Here is a 22,664-nt window from a genome sequence, read left to right on the forward strand (position 1 = left end):
AAAGTCATGTTTGCATCTAAACAGGGTAACATGGACATTGAATATGAGCCCCGCACAGTCCAGAATGTGTTTTTACGTACAGTTCACCAGGGCCTTCTCCCCAAATACAGTGACATCCGCACTGAACTCAAACCCCTTTTGTCTGATTATGTGGTGTCAGATGAGTCCCTGATAAGGCAGGTGAACAAAGTTTGCAGTGAAGAAAGTGAGAGACAGCGAAGACTGGGACATGGCCCTCGCTCAAAAGTAACACATGCCCACAGTGCTCAACTTGAGAATAATGACACTGAAAAACAACCGGAAAGCAAGACAAAGAGTAAAAGTAATGTGATTGAGGAACTGAATGCCAAGGTTGATGCTTTAACAAAATTGGTTGAGGCCCTCACAGCTGTTAAGACCCCAGAACAACCCTGTCAGTGTGACCATCCCAAGCCAAAGCCCAAACCCATAGCAAGGCAGTACGGATGTCCTAATTGTATCGAGAAAGGCTCATCAAACTCATGTAACCATTGTTTTGTATGTGGGGAAACAGGTCATAGGGCAATAGGATGTCTTAAAAGGGGACAGACCAAAAACGCTAGTCATTCCTCTGCTGATGCCCATGCCCTAAGCAGCAGTGAACAGCAATGCTCCACAGAGGCAGAGCTGCCACATGAAAATCATGCCCATGTGAAAACTAACTTTGTGACCCCCTCACCCATGAACAAAGAGACTGAGATCCGAGAGAGAGTGGCCCAGTTAGTTGGGAGGAAATGTAATATCAAGTGCTACATTAACAGTTATGCAGTAGACTGTTTATTCGACACAGGTGCACAAGTGAGTCTCCTCGATCGTCAGTGGGTAAAGACTTATCTCCCTGATTACAAAGTGCGTCCATTGGCTGAACTGATTGGACGACAGCCTCTCAATGTGCTGGCTGTCAATGGGAAACCGTTACCATATGACGGCTGGGTAGGAGTGATGGTGAGTCTCCCTGACAACAGTGACCCCAGTCTGACTATACAAGTGCCCTTCCTGGTCAGTAGTGTGCCCATGGACCGCCCCCTGATCGGTTTCAATGTTATTGAGCAGCTGATACTGGGACCAGAGGGTGGTGCTGACCTCATACCTACCCTTGTGAGCCTCCTCCAGGGTGCGATGAACCTCCAGGACGATAAAGCCAGTGCATTAGTCAGTTTCGTTCAGACCAAACTCACCAACGAGGAGAAAGTCAGTCGAAGTGTGTTGAGAGTGGGACTGCATGATGTAGTTATTCCAGCAGGTCAGGTCAGACATGTTAAGTGTAGAGTCCCATCCCCCTTTGACACGTCTAACCCACTTGTGCTCTTTGAACCCACTGAGAACAACCCACAGTTACAACAGCTGGATGTTGGAGACAGCCTTATAGCAATCAATCAGGCAAAAGTCCCCTATGTAAGAGTCCCCATTGGTAACCACACAAAACATGAAGTGACCCTGTCCTGCAGAACAGTGCTCGGAAGCATTGAGCCAGTAGTTAAGATTATACAGACTGATGAGGAGGGACTGAAGTCCAGTGGCAGTCAGGAGGTCCCTAAGACTCAGCAGGGAAACAGTGGTTGTGTGGCAGAGAGGTGGGACCCACCAGTTGATGTAAGCCACTTAAGTGAAGAGCAGCAGAAAGTTGCAAAGGAACTGCTACGAGAGGAGTCAGCAGCGTTCGCACGAGATGACAATGACATGGGGTGTATAACCAGCTTAGAAATGTCTATCACACTCAGTGACCATAACCCAGTCCAGAAGTCCTATGCCTCTATCCCCAAACCCCTATACAAGGAGGTAAAGGAGTATATTGAGGATCTTCTTGCCAGAGGGTGGATCATAAAGTCTAAGTCCCCTTACTCAGCACCTGTCATCTGCGTGCGGAAGAAAGATGGCACACTCAGACTCTGCATTGATTACCGTCTCCTGAATCAGCGCACAGTCCCAGACCGCCACCCCTTACCAAGAATTCAAGATCTCACAGACACCTTGGGAGGGTACAGCTGGTTTTCCATTCTCGATCAGGGGAAGGCGTACCACCAAGGGTTTATTGCAGAGGGGTCACGCCACCTGACCGCTTTCATCACCCCTTGGGGTCTGTTCGAATGGGTGCGGATACCGTTCGGGCTGACCAACGCACCTGCTGCGTTCCAACGTAGTATGGAAGAGATGCTCGCTCCCCTGAGGGATGAGTGTTGTATCCCTTATTTAGACGACATACTGTGCTATGCCAAGACGTTTGAGGACCACGTGGAAGGGCTGAGGAAAGTCCTTAAAGCTCTGCAGAGTCACGGAGTGAAACTCAGGCCCACAAAATGTGACCTGTTTAAGCATGAAGTGAGATACGTTGGCCGGTTGGTTTCAGCCGAGGGCATCCGCATTGACCCTAAAGACTTGGAGGCGGTGCACGCCCTGAAGAACGAAACACCAACCACGATTGGAGATGTTCGAAGGATAGCTGGATTTCTGAGCTACTATCGTTCCTATGTCCAAGATTTCTCCAGAGTGGCAAAACCCATCTATGAGCTCTTGCAACAAAAGAGAAACCCAGAACAGCAGTCTCAGGAGAGGCGCAAGACTCAGAAGGGCAAGGGTGCCCAGTTGCCATCACGAACTCCAGTCGAATGGACTGAGCAGCACCAAGAGACCCTGTGCAAGCTATTAGACCAGCTAGTGAACCCCCCTATTCTCGCTTACCCAGACTTTGAGTTGCCCTTAGTGCTCCACACGGATGCATCCGATAAGGGACTTGGAGCCGTCCTGTACCAACGCCAGAATGGGAGGCTCAGAGTAATTGGCTATGGCTCAAGAACCCTCAACCCAGCTGAAAGAAACTACAGACTGCACTCAGGCAAACTAGAATTTCTCGCTCTAAAGTGGGCCGTCTGTGAGAAATTTAGGGATTACTTATATTATGCTCCACATTTTACCATCTATACAGACAATAATCCCTTAACGTATGTCATGAGTACAGCTAAGTTGAACGCAGTTGGGTACAGGTGGGTGGGTGAACTGTCAGATTTTAGATTTGACATAAAGTACAGACCTGGCAAAGCAAATGGTGACGCAGATACGCTGTCCAGATGCCCCCTAGACATCAACAAGTATGTCACTGAGTGTACACAGGAACTGCCCAGAGAAGCTGTCACTGCTACATGGGGAGGTTGCAGGGCAGGTGAGAGCGGAGATGTTGCCTGGATTGCTTCCCTGGCTCTAGCACAGAGTGCTCAGTCTGAACCAAGCAGCAGAGAACCTGTGACACCTATTGATCTTGCGGAACTGCAGCAAGCTCAGAGAACTGATCCAGTGATCGGACAGATTCTGAAAATGAAAGAGTCAAACCAAACACTGACAGAGGACATGAAGCGGAGTGTGAAGGGCACTGGAAAGAAAATGATGCACGAGTGGACAAGGCTTCACATTGAAAATGGGATTCTCTATCGTAAGACAGCAGAGAGGCGTCAACTAGTCTTGCCCGCCAGCTTCAAACCCCTAGTCCTCAAGCACTTGCACAATGATATGGGCCATGTCGGCACCGAAAGAGTTCTCAACTTGGCGAGACAGAGATTTTATTGGCCCTACATGAGGCGTGAGATTGAGACCTATGTCACCAGACAGTGCCAATGCATTAAGCAAAAGAAGCCAGTGACACACATACGAGCACCAATGGGTAGCATAACCTCCAGCTCACCACTCGAGCTTGTGTCCATTGATTATATGCACTTGGAATCTAGTAAAGGAGGATACCAATACATTCTCGTGGTGGTAGACCACTTTACCAGATATGCACAGGCTTATCCGACCCGCAACAAGTCTGGAAAAACGGCGGCGGAGAAGATCTTTAACGAGTACATCCCTAAGTATGGTTACATGTCTAAGCTCCACCACGATCAGGGGCGGGAGTTCGAGAATGACCTCTTCCGGACCCTACAGCAGATGAGCGCAGTGGGACACTCCCGAACTACCCCCTACCACCCCCAGGGTAATCCGGCTGAACGGTTTAACCGTACGATACTCCAGATGCTCCGTACCCTGAGTGAGGAAAAGAAGGAAAATTGGAAAGAGTATCTTCCCCAGATTGTACATGCATACAATAGCACACGCCATGAAGCGACTGGTTATTCACCTTTCTTCTTGCTTTTTGGTAGACACCCAAGGTTGCCAATAGACTTGCTATTTCGGATGGTTACCAGTGAAGAACCCCAGACAGCAAGGGGCTATGCTGAGAAATGGGCAAAACGCATGACTGAAGCGTACCGCATAGCATCAGAGAACAGCAAAAAGTCAAGTGATCGTGGCAAAAAGTACTATGACCAGCACACAAGAGGAGTAGTGTTGCAACCAGGTGATCGAGTGCTCGTACGCAACCTGAACCAAAGGGGTGGTCCTGGAAAGTTGAGGGCATATTGGGAGAAATCCATCTATGTTGTCAAAGAACAGATCAATGACAATCCAGTCTACAAGGTAGTCAAAGAAACTGATCGGAACAAGTCACGTGTCCTGCACCGCAACCTATTGCATCTTGTCAATGACCTACCTGTTGATCTGCCTGCAGAGACAGAAAAAGCAAAGTCAAAGAAGAGGAGAGGTCCCAATACACCTCACAGAGAGACAGAACCACAACCTGACAGTGAATCAAGTTCTGATGAAGATGGAAAAACCTACTATGAGCTAAGATATAATCTGAGAAGTGGAAACAGAATGGATGCTGCACCCACAGAACAGAGAGAAGCAGAACAGGAACAGTATGGTGATGACCAGAACAATGAGCCTAACAGTGACATTGAAGAGGAGGAACATGATGGAAATGAAGAGCCGAGGGTCAGCCACACACCTTCCATAGCGAGTGAAAGTGATGCGGAGGAGCCTGTTCGAGAAGAGATACAAGAGAGACCTCGCCTGACCCCTAACGCTACTGATCACACACCTAGAAGGTCCATTAGAGATAGGAGGCCAGCATCACGTCTCACTTACGATACTTTAGGCCAGCCTTCAGTTCAGGGACACCCTTCAGTGAGTAGTGCAGAGGTTTATGGACCACAGACACATTGGGGAATGCAAATGTACCCTTTCACACACTATCCAATCCCAACCCCTTATTCCATCCCATCACCATATTGGCCATCCCCTTTCCCCTATCAAGTATACCAGAACATGCCGACCTATTCTTAGAGGGTTAAGTTGCACTAAAGTTTGTTATTTTGGGTCTTGTGGAGTATTTTTGAATGGTAAAATGTCAGGAGCCATTTTATTTTTTGTTGGGGAGTGTGTGACACCTACAAGTGTATGTGCACAATTGTAATTTTGTATTTATTTTACTTTGTGTATTTCTACTGAAAAAGGCCAAATCCAGATAGTGTTTTGTGTTGAAACTACAGTAATACTAATTACTTAGTCCCGCCACCAGGGGGAGTCTCGCCTAGGGTGAGCAGGGATTGTGAGGTATTATAGACCTGTGAGGCTTCCGTCCTTCAGACAGACTACAGCCTGCTTTGAAGAACAACATTAACGTCTCCTGTCTATATATTCTCCCTGTACAATACAGGTTAGTAATATGTGCAAAAGCATCACAACTTATAGCAAAGGACTCATAAGCCTTTCTTATTTTGTTAACTGTAAGACTGATACAGAGATATTGTGTTTTGGTGAAGTTTGAGACTGTTTGGGAAATGTGCAGTGACTGACTGTGATCCTACAAAATGGAGGCCTTGTTTATTTTCTGTAAAAACGGCAGCTCCCTGACATTTGTGCCTTAGCTCCACAGTTTAGCATAGGAAATGGTGTTATATTGTAGGCCTACATATGATTATAGTAACTGTTGTAATGGTTTTGGGTAAAAGTATTTTGATATTCTTTATAAAAAACGTTCTGTATGCAGTAAGACTGTGAAATATAAACAATACAAGGTTTAAAAACAATGTTACATTACAAACAGTATTACAGTATTTACTGGGAAATTAAGAGACTGGTTAAAAAGCAGTATTAAGTAGAGTGTGTTTCAGAGCACATGCAGATTAAAGCTACACTACATAACTTTTTGTAAACAGTGTTTTTGGTGAAATATGACAACAGAAAAGAGACCAATGTGTAACAATGACATTCTGATAGTAACAGTTATTGTGAATTGTGAACTATGGAATTATGGATATTTGATTATTGTGATTTGAGTGATTATTGAGTTTAAAGAGAGAAAAAGAGAAAGAAAAGTAATTAAGATTTCTGTGAATAAAGAGACAGACTACAGCCTGCTTTGAAGAACAACATTAACGTCTCCTGTCTATATATTCTCCCTGTACAATACAGGACTTGTCACCTGTTAACAGCTACTCAATCCTGAGGGCTGTAACACATCCATCCATCCATCCACATCCATCCATCCATCCATCCATCCACATCCATCCACATCCATCCATCTGACCCCCCCCCCCCCCCCCCCCCTTCCCTCTTGTAACCTGAGACTCTGGTGATGATAATGACACTCAGCTCCCAACTATGGATTGCGCAATATATGCCGCCTACAGGCCAAAATGTGGGAAAAAATTGTAAACATTTTGGGATTATGAGAAGTAGAGACACATCTGAAAGTGATAAAGTTGATGTTGGGCAAGGTACATGCGTTATTGATTTTTGTATTATGTTTTTTAGACAATTGAACAACTGCTGAACGTGGAGTTACAGATGGACAAACAAACAAACACACTATTTTTTTGGTGCAATTCTGATGGGATATCTTCCATTTTCCCACTATTTAAAACAGACAAACAAACAGACGGCTGTAATATTTTACAGCTGTTACAGCACTGTACTTATTGTAAACCAAGGGGGGAGGGGGTAATAAAATTGGTTGCTGCCAACAGCTTTCCTTAATACAGATTTAGACCATACTTAGACCATACTGCTGTAGTTTTCATTTTCATTCTTAACTGAGCTGTGTTTTCCCCACACATACATTAAGTTGGCTCTTGATGTGAACAACTACAAAATGAACTCTCAAGACAAATAAATACAAGATGGTTACGGTTTAGGTAATAATGTGAAACTATGTGCAGATTAAATCAATGGCTCGGCTCCTGTATTCTCATGGCAGTCAAATCGAATTTAGCTGTGTAAGTCCCAGACAGCTCTGGTTTGGTCATTCCTCTGTCAAAACCTTTAGTTCTCCATAGGAGGCCAATAAGGCCATTAGGACTAGGAGTTCATCAACATTTCACTGCTTATAGAGAAGGTTTAAAGTTACATTCTAGGGATTTTCAACCTCAGAATGATATGTTCTGTAGATCCAAGTTACTGGCAATTGTGTGAAATTACTACTACTACTACTTACTACTACAAGCATTTATTTCCTACTCTCTCAATCAGACAGATAGTGGCTCGGAACCCCGCAATTATAAAGCAATTTTGTGCACAGACAACTCATTTTCAGCAATCGTAAAATAATCTGACTTTGTTTGAAGAATGATGCCAGCTTTATCAGACAGAAATCTGTGTCACAGCTGCATGCAGAGCAGTGATGATTAACCCTGGGAACTCAGGGGTTTCCAGTCAGTCTCTAATCAGGGACTAATTATATTAATACTGTACTTGCAATTAGCAATTTACAGTTTGGCTAACACCGACAGTGTGGTTCAGCTCGCTTGCTGTGTCCAGTAGGTCAGTGGCTCACAAACATTTTCATATCAAGGACTCCCAAATTAATATGTGTGGATATGTGATCGCAAACCCCCATCTGCAAATATGTTATATCACCTTTTCAGTTGAAAATGTAGGATGTCACGGCTGGGCGATCGTGTATGAAGTGTGTAAACTATAATGGATTAACTGATATTCTTTCTTAGCCGCTTATAGATCATGATTGTGTGTGTGTGTGTGTGTGTGTGTGTGTGTGTGTGTGGGGGGGGGGGGGGGGGGGGGTCGGTCGGTGACTGGTCGTTCTGTCCATGAAGCTGAAATGAGTCATTAGTCTCATTAAGCCCTGTGGGCAGTGAGGAGTCAGTGGAACTGTGCTCTAATTATCCTGTTTATTCTCCACACACTGAGCTCTCACACTGCACTCACATGCACAATATCATGCACAGCCTCAGTCTATAATATTACATTGATAAATTCCCCAAATACATGACATAATGTAATAACCGTCTGTAATGCAAATCTAATATCAGTCGAGATATTAGCCTGATGACAGTTGGTGCAGGATAGAATATGACCCCTGTCTTGTCTTGCATGTCTCTCAAATAGTTAATATCAGTCTATTACCAATATCAATCAAGTGTGTTAATTGTATCATGTCTTAACTTAACTTAATTTATTTTTCATCGTTTTGCTTTCTGAATATATATTTATTTGAAAGGATACAAATCATAATTCATATAAAATGTGCCTCTGGGCTCTCAGTGGTTTTGTGCATGGATATTAGTTAGCGTTGGTGTGAGAGAACATAGATCTCTGACTTTGACTTTATCTTCATACGTACATTGTCACACCATTATCAAAAGGATAGACGCACCTAGGGTAAAAATGTACCCTCACAAAAACATGCAGTAATCCTGGTCTCTATACTGCCTCCCCATGGCCAGCCGGGGCGCCTGATGGAGAGGAAAGGAACTGGTTTGAATAACGTGTTCCTTTCACACGCCACGTCCAGCCAGGGAAACTCCCCCGTCAGCTGAAAAGAAGTGGCTTGCATATAAAGCCTCTATCAGAGTCCAGGGTTAAGAGCTATTCACCGCAAATTTTAGGTGTAAAGATATCCACCTAAAGTGAGAAAATAAGTGGAGGCCATCATAGTCAGTCACGGTGAAGTCCTATTCACCGTGACTGACTGGTCTAGATCGACCAATCAGTGAACGGGGTGAAGAGCCTATCTGTCTGAAAGTAAAAACAGAGAGATGTGTCGGGACTCGCGGTGGAAAGCTCTCCGCAAATAATGACATAACGTTGTAGTTTTATGACTCAAAAAGACTACACCGCGGTGGATAGCTCTTCACCGCGGTACTGACTCTGATAGGGGCTTTAGGAAGCATGAGGTCAGTCCGTTGCTCTCCCCAGGTTGGCAGAGGGAGTGTAGCGCCCAGGATTACATTAGATAATTGGCACTGGGTGAAAAATGGGTTACAAAAATCGTGGGATAAAAATGATTTCCATTGCGGTTTCATATACTGTGTTTGTAAATTAATTATGTTGTGTTACACGATCCCTTAGAACTGTGGTTCTCAACCTGGGGGCCGCCAGACACTTTTCTGAATAAAAAGAATACAAGAAAATATGAATTTCAGTTTTCTTTGTTAATATTTCAGTAGTTGCACTGTGAAGAATATTCATGTAATTAGAAGGCAACAGCAAACCAAGACGTTTTTGTGTATGTGTGTGCGTGCGTGCGTGCGTGCGTGCGTGGGTGCGTGCGTGTGTCTGGCCATGCTGAGACAGGCCGTTCACGCTAGTTGTCTCTACACGTGCATCAGACAGGATGTGATTTACTATGCATTCACCTGCCTACTATGCATTCAAAATAGAACCGATCCTATTTTTACAGCATGCGTATCCGTGTTTCGCGCTATCCGTAAGCCTGGTGTAGCCGGCTGAATTGATATACATTGGATCTATCCAAAACGTGCATACGCGCGCACGCCCCTCATACGCACACATATGCACTGACGCGCGCAAAACGGCTTGGTGTAGCCCGGCCGTCATGCCTGTGAAGATTTCACTGTGAAAATGAAGACGGTATTTACACACCAAACACATCCAAATCACAATCCAGTGGAGTTTTCTCAACATAAACAGGAGAAACGTGGGTGGCCACTGGTTACTGGAGCTGTGGGAATATATACTCCACACCAAAACCCCCATTTAAGAAATGTACAATGCCATAATCTTTAACTAATATAGTTGGTTTTGCTATTTTATTTAGCCTACAGTAGCTATTATAGCAGTCTGTATGCGTGCATGTTTGGTAAGTGTGTGCACGCACGCACGGCTGTTCATTGAGTGCGTATACGGTATGTTGTTAGTTCGGTTAGTCAAGGACAGGAGTTGCGTGACTGGGTCAAGTATTTTTCGGGGGGTTGCCAGCCAAAAAGGTTGAGAACCACTGCCTTAGAAAGTGAGCGTTTGACTGTCCTGAGACCGGCCCCTGAACAACTGCACTCTATCAAGCTAAAATGAGGACTGTCCCGGGACCGGCCCCTGAATAACTGCACTCTAAATCCAAGTTAAAATGGAACCTTCAGTTTAGCAACTCTCACCCCATGCGATTCCCCAATCCAATTTCACCCATGGATATTTGATGAGTCAACTTGGAAAAACACATCATCCAATTTTGTTTTGAATGAATGCATGCATGCAGCGTGCGTGAGTGAGTGCATGCGTGCATGTGTGCGTGCGTGCTTGCATGCATTGAGGGACGTTTGTTCAGACAACTGGAAGAACAATATGGTCAGCTCTAAAAGAAATAGCACAAATAACTGTAAGCAGTGGTGGGAAAAGTACTCACATTTTTACTTAAGTAAAAGTATCAATACTGCAATATAGAAATACTCTGTTACAAGTAAAAGTCCGGAATTCAGACAGGGATCTCCATATATGGGCATAAAACTCACAGCATATCTCCATATACAGTACATGGATCTCCACCAGGTACCAGGGGTCTCCATGGGTAACTGGTCTGATATACATCAATGGCTAGATGGCCAAGACATAGGCGTCTTACTGCTATCTGCAAAGTAACTAGTAACTAAAGTTTTAAAAATAGTAAGACGCCTCAGGGCGACAAGCGAGGTCGTGCCATGTCTTGGCTGTCTGTCCAGTGATGTACCGGTATATTGGACCAGTTACCCATATATTGAGATCCATGTACTGTATATGGAGATACCTGTATGCTGTGAGACCCCAAACATACTTACTCAGTTATTCGTTATGTGAAAATCCTATGATGTCTATCGCATCTGACATCTCACATACATAATCCCTTTTGTGCCCATATATGGAGATCCCTGTCTGAACCAGCCACACAGATCCCTGCTCTGAGTATCTGACATCACTGTGATGTCACCTGTGATGTCACAGTGATGTGGCAGGGGAACCACAGTGTCAGGCGTTATCCCTGCTCTGAGTATCTGACATCATGACGTCACATGTGATGTCACAGTGATGTGTCAGGGGAACCACAGTGTCAGGCGTTATAGACAGACAGACAGAGATACGGTCAAGCTGTGACCGTTCACATACTAAACTGCGTCCTACGGTCGCAATAAGTGTAGTGGAGTAAAAGTAAATATTTGGATCTGAGATGTAGTGGAGTAGAAGTAAAAGTATTGGTAAAAGTAAATTACAAATGCCTCAAAATTGCAGTAGTTATAAGTAAAGTACTACTTAGTTACACCACTGACTGTAGGTTTTTCTCCTCTGTGGCACCTAAAGCCCTGATCAGAGTCTGTGGTGAAGAGCCTATCACCGCAAATTTTAGGTGTAAAGCTATCCACCTAAAGTGAGAAAATAAGTGGAGGCCATCATATTCAGTCACGGTGAAGTCCTATCACTGAGACTGACTGGTCTAGATCGACCAATCAGTGAACGGGGTGATGGGTCGATCTGTCTGAAAGTAAAATCAAACCTCGGTTCGAAGTGGAGCGGTGAATTTGAGCAGCTGTACCCTATGTGAGTGAGTGAGTGAGTGTAAACTGTGCCTGTGAGTGAGTGGTGAGTGTGCCTGGCCTGCACAAAACAGCGCCCCTCCTTTAACTAGTGTTTTGTGTGTGGCCACTCAAGGTATTGCCAGACTACGGACACGGCCAGCCAGCCACCCAGCCAGCCAGCCACCCAGCCACCCAGCCACCCACATACCCACGGACATACCTGTTCATTGGGAGCGCTTTCACCGCTCCAAAAACAGAGAGATGTGTCTGGGTTTGTGGTGGATAGCTCTTCACTGCAAGTAATGACGCAATGTTCTAGTTTTATGACTTAAAAAGACTACACCGCGGTGGATAGCTTATCACCGCGGTGCCTACTATGGGCTTAAGGCTGCAGCTCAGACCTGAGGTCAGTTCATGTACACTGTATACTGTATAGGGTCTGTTTACAAGACAGCGCTGCTGTTTTCCTCTTGTGTTGAGGTAATTCCTTCCATGACGCCTGCATTTTATCGCTAACACTTTGTTGTTTGTTATAGGATTCGTGGCGCAGTCCTTTTTTTATGCCGTCAGGTTTAATTTGCAGGTGTAGCCGTAACTCATAATGTCTGAAATAAAATCGTACAGATATTGATTCCCAAACTTCCAAAATCCAGCCAGTCTGTTTGGACCCATTGATCATAGGCTGCTCGTGGGGGAAGCACCAATCTGTTTTTAAGGTTTTATTTTGTCTCAGAAGAATGAGGAGGAAATGACAGCGTGATGGATTAGGGCTTCAGATTGACGCGGATTGTGTTCTGATGAGTTTCAGCGCGAACGTGATCCGTCCTGGATCCACACCTAATGTGTTTTGGAATTACATTTTTCAAAATGGCAGGTATAGCATGTTGCCCGTGTCCGCTGTTCTCCTGCTTCCGTCCTGTACCTGTCGGTTTGGTTCCTACAACCGCTTTTAAGAGCTAGTCCTTGAGCAACACGGTGAGCTCTGCACATAATAGCAGACCTACAGTACAGGGAGGATCTGAAGAACAAACAGATTCGGCACAAATACTCGTGTGCAGGGACGTGCAGAGAATGTTAGAGAGGCAGGGGCTGACATTTCTAAAAGGGCCTTTTGGTGAAAATATCGAAAATAGGGCAATTCTTTCAACATAAGATGCTGCATTCAAGTTCAGGAGAGTTCAGGAGAGTTTGGACAAGGCAATTCTCTTGAATGCTGCCTTTAGGTATGGCATGGAAAGAGCTAGGGCATTTGCATTTCTTTCACCATAGTAAAAAACTGCATTCGTGGTCTGGAGAGGGCACTTTTTACAGACAAAGGGCAGGGCTCAAGCCCCCTTTGATGTCTATGTGTGCACGTCTATGTCTATGTGTGCACGCCTGCTCTTGTGCTATTCCACTTTTTGAGCGGTGCAAACCGAGCGGTGCAAACCGCTCCAATATGTGTCTTTGTGTTTTTTTCATCATGTGTTTTTCCAAGGGTTTTCCCATTGGATGTTTGATGTAAGCTTTCCAAGTGTTTTCCCATGGGGTTATAGTTACTCATGACATGACTTCACAGGATATCAGTATTTGATTAAGTGCACACGTGTGCGATTTTTGAGTGGTGCTAACCGCTCCTGCATCTGGCTTTGTCTGTTTGTCCTGTTGTCTTTCCGGACTGCGATTGATCAATTTGTTTCTGTTTGTACGCCCAGGGTCACATTGGCCAAGCTTTGCGGGCCGCTTAATGCGAGTGCTTTCTCCGGCAGCGGCGCCAGCCGCGGCACGATTTATGATCACCGCGGAATAGGGATGCTACGGTTCATGTGGTTCAATGACTCAGTGTTCTCCTGTTGAAGCTGGTCTCTGGTCTTAAATGAAAGGACATTTGCGTTCCACAGTAATGTTGTGCTTCCAACTCAATTAGGGGAAGAAATCAATCCACAGGGGCCTCTGTCACATCTTTGTTCCTTAATATGAACAGGTGCTGGTTATGGTATCCATTAGCAATGAAGTGGTCCCCCGGAAAAGTCGGCAGCAGTGAACATGGAAGGAGAGTGCTTATGGTCTATATATCTATTGATTTGGATTATAGTTTGTCTGTCTGTGTTTGTAGCCTCTATAAGCAATAACAATTTAGGCATTTAGCAGACACTCTTATCCAGAGCGACATTGGGAATCAGTATAAAAACACACACCAAACAGAGCTGTCTATTGAGTTATAAGAAGAGTAGTTTTCATCTTAAAGTCAATGCATAGGAAGCTCTCGGATATTAGCATGATTTTCTCTATGTCAGCTGTCTGCTTCTAGCAAATGCTGGCTTAAGTTTATCCCAAATCGGTGGAATTACAAAGGAGAAAAGAAAGCCCAATCGATCCTATCCTGCCGTCCTAATAGGCTAAAACAAGATGTCCTCAGTAACCTATTGCCCATGGACGGAAGGGCAGGACATAATGGACCATTTACAGGACTGGTACAGTACAATGTATTGGATGACATTAAGTATGCTTAATAAATCACTGCTGCACCCAAAAGATGCAGAACGCATTGTCATCTGCACTGATCCATCTCTCTCTCTCTCTCTCTCTCTCTCTCTCTCTCTCTCTCTCTCTCTCTCTCTCTCTCTCTCTCTCTCCTTGCCTCCTCCTTTCAAGTCTTTTCTAAGAGATCTTCCCTTCAAAGCAGGGAGGAAGGATTAGCTCAGGAATTATTGACTGGTGCTGCTTGGAGGGGCAGGAGCAGAGGGAGGGATGGAGGTGGGTGGACCAGGGTTTGTCCATTTGTCTTCCACTCGGTTTTATCAAGAACAAAAGTCCAGCAATTACTTAATTCCCTCTGACCTCAGGGAGACGAGGAGACGTGAGGCTTCCTGTAATCCTGTTATTGTCCAGTAGAAAAGCTCACATCAATCAACTCCTTTTAATTGTCAAGTTAAACTGAGAGAACGGGAATTTGGGCTTTTTACGTATTATGCCCACACACACACACACACACACACACACACACACACACACACACACACACACACACACACACACACACACACACACACACACACACACACACAGCTAATAATAATAAAGGCACATCCTGCTCTCAACCTCCTCCACCATTATCCTACATGAGAGATGAGGCTATAGTTGTTGGACCTCCAGTATCAGCTGTGTCTGGATTACACAGTGTTCATGAAGAACGTTTTCACTTTATAATGTGGGTCTCATAACCAACAGGCATTGCAGCACGCGCCACGTGACATGTTTTCCTCTACATACACACACGTACACAGTCACTCCTGTTCTGTAGCGAGCCACCGGCAGCCAGCAATTGTCACGAAATCACCTAATACCATTAGGGAGGGAGCAGGGCGGGAGGTGTTGGTGTCCCAACTAGAGAGAGATAGAGAGAGAGAGAGAGAGAGAGAGAGAGAGAGAGAGAGAGAGAGAGAGAACAGTACATTCATGATTCGCAGAGGTCAGGAATGGATGGTCTCTAATGATTTTGTTGAACTAAAAGCCTTTCCTCCAGTGCAACCCGTAGGCCCACATTTCCAGCACATAAGATATCTCAAAATCGAATGGACAAATTGGGATGAAACTTGATGACTGAGTGCACTCATCATGACCCATGATCCATTCCTCTAGCTCTAGCACAGCCTCGTACTGCTATAGTCTTACAGACTCACAGTGGTGGAAAAAGTACCAAAATGTTTTACTTAGCCTAAGTATCAATACTGGAATATAGAAATACTCTGTTACAAGTACAAAAACTATTCGTGTTAAAATGTACTAAATTGCACATATATAGGGCTGAAATGACCAATGTATGTTTAATACAAATCTAAATCTACAAAGTAACTAGTAACTAATTTTACAGTGGGGTAAAACTACAATATTTGGATCCGAGATGTATAGTGGAGTAGAAGTAAAAGTATTGCAAATTGAAAATACTCAAATAAAGTACAAATACCTCACAATTGAACTTAAGTACAGTACTTGAGTAAAAGTACTTACAGCAGTTACTTTACACCACTGCTGCTAGTCTTTCAGACTAACTTAGTTTAACCATAGAGTTATATATAATATAGAGAACGGACGGCCCCGCCCCCAGCTATTCATTTCAATGCAAGTACTCAGTGGCGTTTTGAAGCACCCGGAAGAAGCTAATCCAGGTGCATTGTGGGGGAAATTGGCAAACAAAAGTTTGCCAATTTTACTTACGTTGAGACGTAATTACGTCACAAACAACACTCGACGTCCATTGAACCCTATTGTAGACCCCAGCGGCGCGCTCTTATGCTCGTGCATGTAGTTCACCCCAACTGCTGTTCCAGCTTTGGCCAGTAGGGCTGGCCGCTTCAACTTTCTACCGTGGTTCTGGGGGCTTGAGTTTTAGACCTTAATGCCTTCTAATCCTAAGTTTTCTGAAAAAATTATAGCTACATCTATCGATAAACATCGATAAAACAAAATAATCACAATTATGTTGTTGTGTTTATTTTACTGTATAGGCTGTGAATGTTCAGAAACAGGAGGGTTATAAGCTACAGCTATACTATTGTGTAGTGAATTATCAGTGCACATAATGTCAAACTCCAGAGCTGTGGTTTCATTTTGGTGTGAGGAGCATACTGTAGTCCACCATGCAGGGAATTGTGGTCATAATTATTGCACATTCTGAACCAAAAAGCTCTGGATTATTCATTCAACACCAAGCCTGCTGATTTGTCTCTCTTTTTGGATTCTGGATCTTTTTCTATTCCTGTCTTTGTCTCCTGGCAGTCTAGCTGGACACTCTCTTTCTCTGTGTCTCTCTCCATACATATGCATGTCATGTCAGGCGTTATGTGTTTGTTTTTACCAACCATCACCATTGATGTGATGTCAGAGGGGAAAAGTATGATTTACTGTACTTGTATGCACCTGAAAACAAGATCAAACAAAAACAAATTGAACGTTGAACCTTGAAGGGACACAAAATCTAGTTCCCTTTGAAAGAATAAAGTAAAAACATCTACCGAGCATTTAAAAGTCACATTGACGAGGGGATGAACAGTTCAGAACGGTGGATAGTTTTGCAAGCAAGCAACAGAAAAACATGTCCAGGAGAAACCAAAGTGCATGTGTTGGTTAGTGAAAGAACTCTAACTATGTGGTCAGGCTGTTTCTATCTTTTGCTGTGAGGCAGCTCAGAAGACTCAATAATAGATAAAAATGACAGAGGTTGACAGGTGAACAGAAGAAATGATTTTGTTTCCGTAAAAGATGAATTCTCTGTTGCCCTTGCTTCACAATATAGCATCAGTGTTCACATCACATTTAAGATGGACATCAAAAATAGTACCCAAGTATTCGTATGATGAAACAATTTCTATGCTCTCACTGTCTTTGTATGATGCACTTTTTAGCTGTCCTGTAAAATCAGTGATCTTGGTTTAGACACAGTGAAGGGTAACCCTATCCTCATTATGGGCAAATTCACGCGTTTAACGCTTGATTAATGATTACTCATACATTAATTCATCATGAATTGTGTGAATTCATCGTTAATTCATGTTAATTAATGATGAAGTGTTAGTCACTATGACTTAATCAGTTAATATAGGCTATCATTATTTAAGGGCCACACATGGTGAGTTTGTAGATCTGCTTTGCTTTTTTCAGTGGCTTCTCTGCCCAGATTAGTGTTCATAGGCGGGTAGCGAGGAGAGTCAGTCTGGTGGTGCTTGTTCCAAAACATCCATGTGACAGGTCTCTCCCAAGTTGGACTGGCTCACTGAATGGGCCCGCTAGGCCCAGGGGAACCCCCAGGCGGGTCATGATTTTAATCATAGACATAAAAGGGTAGACGCGTGCGACACAGAAGGGGACCTTCGGTAGGCCAATCAGATGTGGGACTCCTTTTTCACTTCCTCCTATCCTGTTTGGAGGGTCGATCCAATGAACTCCATCGACGGAAGAGGTACCGTATAGCTTTTTATATCTATGGTTTTAATCACTGCTCCCCCTTATGTGCTCATCAAAACCACCTGAACAGCAATCAGGTGGCCATGGGTGAACAGGATTTCCCCTGCTATAGAAGTGTGCATAGGACACACACGGAAACACACCCTCTGGTGGACAAACTACAGTGGTTGTACCTTGAAAGTGCTGGTCGTGGCACTGATGTGGTACCACCATGGCAGCCAAATCAGTTGAGGCACCACGTTGTTACATGCCACAACCACTAGGTGGGGTTAGAGAGCAACTAATGCCCAGACAAAGGCATATGAGAGAGGTTTGTTGCTTAACTGGGTAGTTTATTTAATTTTCAAGAATGAGAAGATTTTGAGCTTTCAGTCAACAGCAATGACTTGTTGGCAATTGTATTAAATCCAGGGGAAAGCGTGAATTTAAATGCAGAGTTCTAATGAACTGAAAAAGCAATTATTGCTATATTCACAACTGTTTATCATATTTAACAACATTAGACAAATGAACTATTCTAATTTCAAAGTCTCCAGGACAGGAAAAAAAAAAACGATAAATAAAATAATTCAATAAAATCCTCCAGTCAACGATTAGAAGTTGATTATCACTTTTTGGCATTTTTATATATCCCTATGTAATTGTGAGTCCATTTGACTTTAAGTATGCTTCTGTATCTGGAGGGACAGCTGCTGTGCTTGCTGGAGGTCTGAGCATTTCTGCAGAACCAAATTCAAATAGTCTTTCAGTGAAAAATGGAGGCTATATTTTGCAGCGAAGCGAAAAAGAAAAGGAGGAAAAACGCTACAGTATGTATATCCCTATGGTGACTGCACTGGTGGAGTAAAAGTACAATATTTGGATCTGAAATGTAGTGGAGTTGAAGTAAAAGTATTGGAAATTGGAAATACTCAAGTAAAAGTACAAATACCTAAAAAATGCAAGAATCGAACCACCAACCATTGACACAAAAGGGTATAAACTACTATTTTCATCATATTAAACAAACATTCTTAGTCTTATGAAGTTCTTGAAAAATAGATTACACAACTGGGAATTGAACTCTGTTCTACCAAATGTTAGTCCATGACACTATCCACTAGACTAGCTCTACAGAATGAAATTGACTGACTTTGTCACTCATATGCCAAGCCACACTTTCAAACTAAAAGATTTGAAAAGTAAAAGATTTGTATACTTTCTACACCACTGGTGGTGAAGGGTATACAAATTTGACCCTTAGTTTGAGCGGGATCTTGGTTGATTGGTTGGTTTGTGTGTGTGTGTGTGTGTGTGTGTGTGTGTGTGTGTGTGTGTGTGTGTGTGTGTGTGTGTGTGTGTGTGTGTGTGTGTGTGTGTGTGTGTGTGTGTGTGTTGGGGAGGGGGGCACAAAACTCCTGGGCTACACAATAAAATAATCTTTTAATGTATCTGAGTGTAGCCTAACAGATATTATCAAATGGATCAACTATATTAGAGTTACTGGTTTCCGGTGCAAGTCTCTGACATTTGACACTCCCGGTCAAGAGTCTATTGTAATGGCCTAAAGTCTGTGGCCATGAGGCTAACAAAAGCACGGTGTTAAACCAGTAATTTAGCATATCATTGACTCTGAGCGTCCTGAGTTAGTACATGTATCCCCTGTGTTCATTTAACTGTTTCACAATATAATATAAAATAATATAATGACATTCCTGCAAAACTTTTACAGAGATGTAAAACATGGAAGTTGGTAATATTCTACAGGCTGATCTTATATAGACAGAAATATGCGCTCTCACTACCAACTCCAGACACATGATGTGGTAATACCTTTTACAGTTCACAGCTCATCCTGACTCATTTTACAGTGTTTTTGTGCGCAGTGGGTGCAAAGTCTGTTTTCTCTAGAGAGCCTAGAGGCTAGTTGTTGTGTGACCTCTGTTGAAGTAGCAATCTGTAAATTCAACACAGTTTGTTGACTAAAATGCAGATTAGCTTATTACTCAAAAAAACTTCTTTGAGGCCTTCATTTATGGAGAGAATAGATGCATCACTTAAGTCAAGCCTACTAAAAGTAACATTTCAATGAAATGCCTTATAAACAGTAAAACAAACAATAAACAATCAAATGCATTTCCATACAATTAGTGTGAAAATATAATTATTATAATGCACAACAACACCAATTCTCTGTAGCAGGGGCTCAGGGAGCGATAAGGGGTTAAAAGTCTTGCTCAGGGACACATCAATTCCTAGCTGGCATGGCCAGGAATCGTACCTGGGACAAACAGGAGCCCCCCCCCCCCCAGTTTGTTTGCTAAACTGTCTCACATGGGGGGTTGGGACTTGGGGGAGTTGTGGTCATTCGAAGAACTTTGCATTATTTCTCTAATAAAAAAAAAAACCATTATAATAATAATGTATTATGTACCTTAGTGCCAAGGTGTAATGAAAATCAGGTCTGTCCCCAGGACAGAAAAAAAAACTAAAAAAACAACAACAATAAAATCTTCCATTCAACAATTAGAAGTTAGTAATCACTTTATGGCTATTTTGTATATCCCTATGATGATTGCAAAACAGACACAATTTAAACAAAAATAAAGAATTGGTATTGTTTCTATACAGATTGTTTCTTTATTGGGGGTTTAAAAGTCTTGCTCAGGGACACTTCAGCAGACATGTGACATGGGCAGGAATCGTACCTGCGAGTACTCTGGAGGGCTCTGGACTGCTAGGCAGGCACACTAACCACTCAACTACAACTGCCTGGGTCTAAACCATTGTAATAACTTGTCTTGTGGTGACCAGTGGTAGAAAAAGTAGGCTACTTATGCTTTACTTACTGCAATGTAGATGTACTTTGTTACAAGTAGAAGTCCTGTATGAAAAAAATACTTGAGTAAAAGTACAAAAGTATCGGTCAAAATGTTCTTAAAGTTCCAAAAGTACTCATTGTGCAGAATGTATGATTTCAAGTTATCACAATTGTATAAAAATCTTTGGAAAATAGACGATCTACAAGCTCACAACGCCTCACGTCGCGGTGTGTTGACAAGTAGCAAAAATAGCCTGGTAGATCTGATAATGCAGATTAGCTTATTACTCAAAAAAGGCCTTCATTTGTGGAGAGAATAGATGCATCACTTAAAGGGGAAGACCACCCATTTTCAATATTGAACTATGTCATTAATATACCTTAGAGGAGTTGTGTGGTAATAAAAAAAAAGTTCCCCCCCTTCTGTGTTGCCTAGAACTGGAGGATTGATTTTGGCGTTTGTATTGTAAAGTACAATGTGTGATGTCATCAAGTTGTAATTTACAATACAAACCCCAAAATCAATCCTCCAGTTCTAGGCAACACAGAAGAGGGGGAACTTTTTTTCTCTTTCCACACAACTCCTCTAAGGTATATTAATGACATAGTTCAATATTGAAAATGGGTGGTCTTCCCCTTTAAGTCAAGCCTACTAAAAGTAACATTTCAATGAAATGCCTTATAAACAGTAAAACAAACAATAAACAATCAAATGCATTTCCATACAATTAGTGTGAAAATATAATCTATCTATAAATGCGAGAAGTCTCTGTGTGTGTGTCTGTAATCCGCGTATCTCGAGAACCGTTTGTCCCACCGGCTTCAGATTCGGCACGCGCGTTCCCCGCCGCGGCACGGAGTGCAGTGCCGGGTCTCGACCCGACCCGACGCGCGGTTTTCCCGAACCGGCGCGAAACGTTCGGAATCTCCTTATGCAGGGTTGATTGTTGACATCAGGCTGTTCCGGAGGAAATCGGCGCAAGCGCTGACTCATTGTGACATCACTCATAAAAGGCTCTGACATCACGTACGCCACATGAGTCAACAAAAAATCTCTGAATATCTCCATATATAGCATATATGGGCATAAAATGGACGTAGAATCACAAAGATCTCCATATACGGGCATAAAGGGACACAGACAGACGGATACAGAGATCTCCATAAATGGGCATAAAATGGACACAAATGGCATATATGGGCATAAAGTTTACGCAGAATCACAAAGATCTCCATATACGGGCATAAAGGAACACAGACAGACAGATACAGAGATCTCCATATATGGGCATGAAATGGACGCAAATAGACAGATATCTCCATATATGGGCATATATGGGCATAAAATGGACCCAGAACTATATCTGCAGTGATCTCCATATATGGACATAAAATGGACGCTGACAGACAGACAGATAACAGATATCTCCATATATGGGCATAAATGGACACAGGCAAACAGATGGTCAAAACGGGTCCTATGACAACAGGTATAATGGGGTTTGCATTAAAGGGCGGGGCATTCATTCCCTATTTACATCGTTCCCGAGTTGGCCAGGTCGCTTCGGGCGGCCCAGCTTCTAGTTATTATAATGCACAACAACACCAATTCTCTGTAGCAGGGGCTCAGGGAGCGATAAGGGGTTAAGAGTCTTGCTCAGGGACACATCAATTCCTAGCTGGCATGGCCAGGAATAGTACCTGGGACAAACAGGAGCTTAGGCTCTCCAGCCATTCTCAATAACCACTAAGTTACAGCTGTCTAGGCCAGGATATATACTTGTTAGTCAGGAGATCAGGGTTTCATTGTTCCTTTAGCCTCTAAAATGTTGTCCATTCAAACAGTTTCCAATGTTTTTATTTAAACCGTATTTTTCTAATTGTTGACTGAATATTTTATGTACTATTATTATTATTATTATTTATTTATATATATATATATATATATATATATATATATATATATATATATATATATATATATATTCCTGTCATGGGTCGTGGGGAAATTAGAATTCAACCTGAACTCTGCATTGTCGTCTAATTTTTCTTTAATTAATAACAATCACAATGAATCTGTTCACCCTTGCCGTGTTGCCAACACTGTAATGTAGGGTTCATGGACTCACATGTGCCTCCCTGTGGCAGATCAGCCACATTACATGCTGTAACACCTCTAAAAAAGGTGGTACCACATTTCACTCAATTCACTCAATGGCACTACAGTGGTGCCACTGAGGCAGCCAACTGGTGACACTGCCAATCTCAAGTGCTAACCACTGTATGTGTAC

The 22,664-nt window shown here is 43.1% G+C and overlaps 1 protein-coding gene across 1 annotated transcript in view; it reads left to right on the forward strand.

Moving 5' to 3' along the window:
* Positions 1-699: 699 nt before the first annotated feature.
* The window catches only part of cspg4 (chondroitin sulfate proteoglycan 4), a gene marked incomplete at both ends in the record, with an annotated part of 167,984 nt that continues 146,019 nt past the window's right edge, over positions 700-22,664 (forward strand). The window contains 2 exons of the mRNA XM_080737137.1: positions 700-2,790; positions 3,793-3,982. Of these exons, the coding sequence (XP_080593263.1) occupies positions 700-2,790; positions 3,793-3,982 (2,281 nt within the window). The remainder of the gene's footprint in view (positions 2,791-3,792; positions 3,983-22,664) is intronic.

This window comes from Nannobrachium achirus (genome assembly GCF_963921795.1).
Source record: "Nannobrachium achirus genome assembly, chromosome: 11".
Classification (NCBI taxonomy): domain Eukaryota; kingdom Metazoa; phylum Chordata; class Actinopteri; order Myctophiformes; family Myctophidae; genus Nannobrachium; species Nannobrachium achirus.